This window comes from Oculina patagonica, chromosome 2 (genome assembly GCF_052425735.1).
Source record: "Oculina patagonica isolate OP01 chromosome 2, crgOcupat, whole genome shotgun sequence".
NCBI classification, from domain to species: domain Eukaryota; kingdom Metazoa; phylum Cnidaria; class Anthozoa; order Scleractinia; family Oculinidae; genus Oculina; species Oculina patagonica.
The window spans coordinates 29,138,607-29,145,849 of NC_135759.1; the positions used below are offsets into that span (position 1 = coordinate 29,138,607).

Here is a 7,243-nt window from a genome sequence, read left to right on the forward strand (position 1 = left end):
GTGTATCTGAACGTATTAACGGAGAAGGTAACGCTTTATGTGTCCAACCATTTTGAAACTGGTAGCTCGTTAACGTACTCATTATTATTCGTTTATCACTAACTACTTTTAGATTTCATACTCCTGAATTATTTCCCTGATGAAAAATTGAGATAACTGTGGATCAATGGATCGCATACGTGAGAGAGATGCGTATTGGTATTGGATTGTAGTAGTCTTTATCGGAGTGACAACAGTTTGTGGAAACACGGTGGTTATATATTTAATCTTGACGCGGAGATGTCTTCACATCACAGCCAACTGGTTTATACTCTCACTGTCGTTCGCAGATTTACTCGTTGGACTGGTGGTGATACCAACATACATTATCCATACGTTCTGGGTACAATTAAACCTTCATGCACTGTTGAAATTCTACAACCTTATTTTATATGTGTCAGTTGGCAACTTGTGTGTTATGACTGGAGATAGATATCTTGCCATCACAAGACCATTGAATTACGTCTCACTTATGACTCGGTCGAAGGTCCTGATAATGATATTTACTGCCTGGTCAATACCTGCAGGTATTTCACTTTTATCTCTGCTGTGGCAAACGTCGGACACGAACGGAAAAACGGACACAGTACATAGAGTATACGGTGGCTTAACTGTGGTGTGCTTCGAAGTTATTCCGTGCTTAATGATGCTTTTAGTGTACTTTCACTTATATTTAATAACACGAGCTCATTCTCGTAGGATCGCTGCACAGGAAAGTGTGAAGGAACGTCACAGCGGAGAAAAATTTACGAAAAGAAGAAGACAAAGAAATAGGGAGAGGTCCAATCTGAAAGTGTTCGCATCAGTTGCGCTGTTGTTCGTCTTTTGCTGGCTTCTTTCAGCCTATCGTGGATTTTGCCACGTGTTCAGCCTGTGCTCTGTGACCATAGAATTTGTACAAGTATCCAGAATCCTCATTTTCTTAAATTCTGCGGTTAATGTTGTAGTGTATTCCTTTCTGAAGAGGGATATAAGGACAGAGTTGAAACGTTTATTGAGGTGCCGAACACGTCAAGAATCGCTTGACTTTAGTCTCGTGCGTATACAGGAGTCAACAGTGGCGAATCGTTCGCTGGAGGTTGAGACAGAAGCACCAAAGAACGGTCAACAAGAACCGGGACCTAGTGTGAATTAGACGAGGTGTGGAGAAAGTTGACTTGTATGACATGATTGCTTATAGACATGTAATACTTGGCTTCACACTAGAGCTCGTAAATATAATCTAAGTGCACTTGAAACCTACTTTGAGTGTGAAGGGGTAATGTGGGTTAGTGTTGGTAGGGGGTGTGGGGGGGGGGGGGAAAATCGTACTTGAACTTTACTTGGTGACCATGGAAACTTTCGTAGTTCAAGGAAGCCGAAGTACGTCGCCAAGTATGGTCTACGCCACACTTGAGAACGGATGGAAGCCAAAAAATCGGCGTGCAGCGTTGTCGCGATTCTGAAGATGATTGACAGCTTGTACCTCAAGTAATATACTTTGTCATCAAGTGTGAAGCCAAGTTTTGTAAAGTGCGACTTGAGATTTTTAAGTGCGCTTGAGTCAAGTGCTTACTTGAAACTAGGCTTAGCACCTAATGTGAAGCCAAGTATTGTCTTACATCTTGGACGTGCCACTTGCATTTGAATCCGTTGTTAATTTATCTTGATAAACGTTCTCAAAGAACACAGCACACGGAAGCTATAAAATAAAAAACCGGCACCGTAAAGTTAACGTTCCCCTGCCCGCATCTGCCTCCATTCAATAAATCATGATCGGCGCTCCATGACACATGTTCGCGTGTTAGCTACCCGAAAGTAACTACTACTTGAATGTTGCGACCCTCCAAAAGAAGCGAGAGCAGAGACTTATCCGGACTTCTGGTATAGACGATGCAAAAGTTGTGAGTTTTGAAGGTACGAGCCGTTAGCCGGGTCTGGAAAGAAACTGATTTTGAAATCTAGAATTTCTGAGACCCCCCGGGGTGTGTGTGGAACTCCTTATATTGGCCTATACGGGAGGGTTCCCCCCAAAATAAGGGGATACCTTTTTCAGGCTTCAGGTATATAATAGGGTAGGGATTTCACAAGTTTAGGTATTTGAAAGGGTTGGAAATTCTGTCATTAAGGTATTTAGAAAGGCCTTTAAAAAATCAGAAAAATCAATCAGGTTCAACTGGGGATTATTTTCTCACCTGAACGTATGTTTGTTTAATTTTGGGTTAAAATCAGACGAGGCAAGTGCCTCGTCTTACCTCTTGCTAGTTACGGCCTTGGCGATAGGAATCGGCTGCTAAATCTGTAAATAACGAGGGTCGTTACTTTCGCAGCTTTTATTTCGTTTTGAGAGAACAAACTCAGTCGATTGCCCTGAACTATATTAGCTGATCAACTGAAGTCAGTTTGGCTTAGACAGCCTATTTCGATATTTAATCATTTTGCAGCCTGTTTTTAGTAAACTGAACTCAACTTGGTGAACGTTACAAAGGACATTCCTTTACGATAGCGCCCTGCTACGAGCCCGATGCCCGATTTTCATAGCTCGGTTAAAAGTACTAGTCATTTCCACTTTAGTCCACTTAATGGGACACTGTCACGGAGATTTTAATGCTTTTAGGTAAAAAGTACTTAAGAGCGAAGGCACAGATTTTTGAAGCAAACCTTGTCCACGGTCAAAAATAAAACCCTCCTTTATTTTTAATTTATAAACAGGTTTAAGTGAGTTTTTAAAGGTTTCGGGGTTTATTTTTCAAAATACCGCCGACTTTCGGAAATATTTGAGAAAATCGATTTCGCACTATTGAAGGCTAAAAATAGCCGAATTAAATAGCAAAATTAAGCATTCGCAAAAACGTTCTCGCGTTGTTGATAGAAGTTATATCATCGAGAATTAGAAACATATACTTAAAGTTGAAGAATAAATCAATGTTTTTATGCCTGTGTTTCGGTTTTAGATTATACTTTTCACAGCGAAAGTAACGCTCTTTGATGACAATTTTATAACTGCTTTAGTAAATACAGTTTCACCTCATAATAACAAGATTACTTTTCGATATGTGGCCATTCTTTAATCGGCTTCATTTTATGGCTATAAAATGCCCAAAGACTCTTCTTTATCTACATATAAAGATTGGTTCGGGTTTTTAAGCGAGCGCGTTTTAAAACGCCATCAAAATATGGGTAATTTAACTAAAATTTGAACTAATTTGCATATCACCGTTTTGATGACATGTTACATGTAACAGCCGCATTCGCGTAAAAGCTGCAAACTCTGGTTTTCCTTAAATTTGTGCTTAACACTAAATTAAACTTGAAATCCTTTTCTATCCCTACTGAAAGGATCACTTACCTTTTATATTGCTGCGGTAGATACAGCAAAAGCGGCGAAAGGAGCGTTTGACTTATAAACAGTAGAGACTCACAGATGCCACATTTCATTCTCTACAAAAATTTACGATCTATAATTACATTTTCTTGAATCTGAACAAGATCATATTTTACGCAGCCATGAATTTCTTTTAATATCTTCGCGTACTTACCCGAAATTAGCTGCAAGGGACTAAAAGGCCAGTGTTACGATTTGTTTGAGTATTACGTGACGATTCAGATAAAGTTGTAACGCATGACCGGCAAATGGAATTTCAAGAATGTTTTGTTGTTGACGGGTAGTTTATTATTTTTATTTCTTTTTTTGGGAGTGAAAATATCTTTAAATAGTTAGAGCTATTTATATTTTTAAATTGCTATTATTTATATTTCTTATCAGTTTTCGTTTTATTTTATAACTTTTTTTAAATTAGATTTTAGGTAAACCAGGCAGGGCCCCTACGCTAGCCGCTGAACGTGCCACCCTCGATCAAGCTACAAGCCGTATTCAGTGCAGACGCATGTGCGGATAGCTCACTATATTGATAATAAATTAGTAAAATAAACTAAATCTCCCCGATAAACATTGAAAATTTCACATAAAAGCCAAAAAATCCGTTGCCCACGAACACTTCTGTCGCACAAAATTTGCGCACTACAGCACCTGTGTAAACATCCAAATTAAATTATGAAATCTAATTATAAACTTGCAGAAAATATCACGAAATTTTAATTTCGGAATTGAAGTATGTTTGGTTAAGTGTCAAATTTTAAGCATACAGAATTTATAGAAAACACCTTTGCATCCATACAACAAAAACCTTTGTAAGAAGATAAAAAAGCGTTCTCTGGTAAAATATTTAAAAATTATAAGCTTTCGACAGCCAGACTGCTGTCTTCGACGGATAAAAAGGAAGTAGAAGACAAAGACAGCAGTCTGGCTGTCGAAAGCTTATAATTTTTAAATATTTAACCAGAGAACGCTTTTTATCTTCTTACAATGAATCCTGGTATCGGATCTTCAATATTTTTATAAAAACCTTTTTGCTGGCATTTGAGAATGAATACAAAAAAGTTGAAGAATGGGGCGGTGAACAGTGGGTGGTGAGTGGATTATACTGGATCCGTGCTCGGCCTGTATGCAAACTCTGAAAGTAGACAATGTTTGAAAATACTTTTGAACCACTGTTTGAATTTTAAAAAAACCCTCCTTCTTTCTCATGGGCAGAGATTTTCCTTTTCAGTTCGTGCTACTGGTCAGTTGCAAGTAAGACTCACGACATGTCAGTATAATGCGTGACGCTTATGCCAAGGTAAAAGGAATTGTGTGTGTGTGTGTGTGTGTGTGTGTGTGTGTGTGGGGGGGGGGGGGGGGGGGGGGAGGGGGGGGGGGGGGGGGGGGGGGCCAGCACGAGTGAAATGAACATCAAGGTATTTTTATACGCGTTTCACTTTTTTCAGTGGGAAACAATGGAGGGCAGCGCTTGTTCGTTTCTCGCCATTGTTGGCGGTCGCTGCGGTTATGATTCAAAAGATAGGACAAAGTCAGTAGAAATAGTTCCTTTGCTCACCTGTCATCGAGATATATCAGGACACAAGTCAGCCTTTTCTATTATCGGCCGGAAGTAAAAAAAAAAAACAAACCAGTAGTTCGTCGAACGTTGCTTTCAAAAGCTAGGCATGCTCAGTGCAAGCAGAAGTCCGATATTTTCGGACTTCGTTTCACAACTTTCCATGGTCGCTCGTTTCCCGACCGCTTGTCAAGAGAAACGAATCCTTTGCGTACCCTCGATTTACATCACCCCTTTAGACAAATTTGTGGCCATAGTTTAAGTGTCTTGGTATTGCAGGAGAAAATAAGTATTCTCTATGCGGAATTTGTTCTTGCTGCAGCATTTGTTACCTCTTACCAATCTTTTGCGCAAATAACACTTCAATACTTATTTGTCATGTCAATACCGTTACTAGAAATCGGTTGAACGGCACATGTTTAAACAGATTTGACTGTTATGTTCTAAGTCAAAAAAAAATTCTGCAACGTCGCGTAGGTAAAAGCGTGAAACCAGCAGCTGAAATCAATTGCATTTAATTTTCACAGGCGTTTGTTCTAACTGTCGTAAGCTTCTTGTAGATGCTGAAAACAAGGCGGCAGTTCTGCAAATGGAAAACATGTCGTTGGTAAGTGTGAACCATCTCTTGTAATGTACCACTTCAATAGCCGGGTTATAAAAAAATTGCTTCTACTTATTGCTTGAGTCACTAAAAGCTATCACGATTAGCCTCAGGCGTTGGATATGAGATGGCGCGTAGCGCTGAGTTGGCTATAACGATCTCATATCCAACAAGCGCGAGTGGAATAATTGTTTTTTTTAAAATTGCCCAAAGAATTGCAATATTAGAGCTCTCCAGCTGTTTCCGTTGACGCGTATCGGCTACCATATTTTGTGGTCCATGGTATTTGAGCTCATATACCATTGCCTGTTAACTAATCAAAACTCAGGAGCTGCAATATACCATTGCTAGTTTTTAATAATAGGTGGTATTGAGTAGGTTTGAATTTAATTATTCGTTACAGAACACCTCTATTGGCGTTGCACCAGTGGCTCGAAGTACGCCAGCGTCTCTGTGTTATCCTTCCAACGTCCAGACGCCAGGGGGGAGCTTGTATTGCCCTTCAGACACTAGCGTTGACGTCACACCTGATTCCCACAGCAGGGGGCCTACGCGCGAAGAGTTTACACCGCTGAACAAACTGAACGAATTCTTAGAAAGCAGGGATGTCAGTCCAGTCAGGCATACTGTTACTATTCCATGGAATGCGGAAGCTAGTGAAAGAACGCGTCGTCGCCATCTTCGCAAGGCACAACAGGCAGCTGGTGCTGTTTTAGATGAGGTAGTACCAAATCAACCAGGCGAGTTCTGGCACTCGCTTGTTCCATCGTTGAACAAGCAATTCTCAAGTGACAGCGAAAGCGAGGATGAAGATTTGGATAACGTACTCATGAATGCCCTAACAGAGTGCTACAGTAATGCAAGCACCTGGGATACCCGACGACACATACTATCGATAATGGTAGACAAGGTCACTTTCCGAACTCTGAAAAAGTGGATCCCTGGTCTTACTCGTGTCACAACACCAGACGTGATCTTGAATTTGAGAAAAAATGTACCAAGATCGGTAACCACAGGCAAAAAAGCCATCTGAGGGGAACACATTATTGTGCTATGAATCCCTCTTACCTAAGTGCAAATGCTAAAATCTTTTAACAGTTTGCTGATATTAAAAGTTGAATATGCCAACCCAGGGAACATCCTGCCAGGAATATTTTCCAGCCCACTGTACAAGCATGAATTTTTTTTTGGACCACTGTCCTGTGCAGGAATTTTTTTTCTTGCACGCATGCGCTTGCGGAATATATATTTTTTCAATATCACCCATCCCCCCCCCCCCCATCAAAAGTAAAATGGTTGGCCCCTAATGTCCTCACACGAGCAGTGAATAATGAGGCCAATTTGCCTCCCTCCCGATCCCACCCCACCTCCCCCCCCCCCCCTCCCTCAAAAAAGAGATATAGGCTGCTCACGTCTCACGTTATTCCCTTTCCCGGCTGCCTAGCAGAAATTCTAAAAAGGACGAACGTAATTCCGTGAAGTATTTTGTGCTTTTGAAGATATTACTTTATCGGTATGCGTTACAATCTTCCATAACATAAAAAGCATCACGCATAACGCAAACTGTCGTGACCTTTGCCCGTATGTTTTTTTTAACTAATTCAGTGTAGCTGCTACGTTACGCTCTGCTAACAAATTTATCAGATGGACAAGAACTGGACTCTATGCTTACAGGTATGTCATCGTT

At 40.5% G+C, this 7,243-nt stretch overlaps 2 protein-coding genes across 2 annotated transcripts; both read left to right on the top strand.

Moving 5' to 3' along the window:
• On the top strand, positions 1-1,295 carry LOC144641944 (histamine H2 receptor-like). The gene has a single exon (XM_078500958.1). The coding sequence runs from the start codon at positions 167-169 to the stop codon at positions 1,172-1,174; it is 1,008 nt and encodes a 335-aa protein (XP_078357084.1). The 5' UTR covers positions 1-166; the 3' UTR covers positions 1,175-1,295.
• Positions 1,296-5,301: 4,006 nt separating this feature from the next.
• On the top strand, positions 5,302-6,639 carry LOC144641945 (uncharacterized). The gene is made up of 3 exons (XM_078500959.1): positions 5,302-5,562; positions 5,960-6,500; positions 6,544-6,639. The coding sequence occupies exons 1-3, from the start codon at positions 5,545-5,547 to the stop codon at positions 6,564-6,566; spliced, it is 582 nt and encodes a 193-aa protein (XP_078357085.1). The 5' UTR covers positions 5,302-5,544; the 3' UTR covers positions 6,567-6,639.
• The last annotated feature ends 604 nt before the right edge of the window (positions 6,640-7,243 follow it).

Coding starts and splice junctions, on each gene's coding strand:
- LOC144641944 (XM_078500958.1), top strand. CDS start 167: ATGGATCGCATACGTGAGAGAGATGCGTATTGGTATTGGATTGTAGTA.
- LOC144641945 (XM_078500959.1), top strand. Junction 6,501..6,543: donor TCTGAAAAAGTGGATCCCTG/GTCTTACTCGTG, acceptor CTTGAATTTGAG/AAAAAATGTACCAAGATCGG.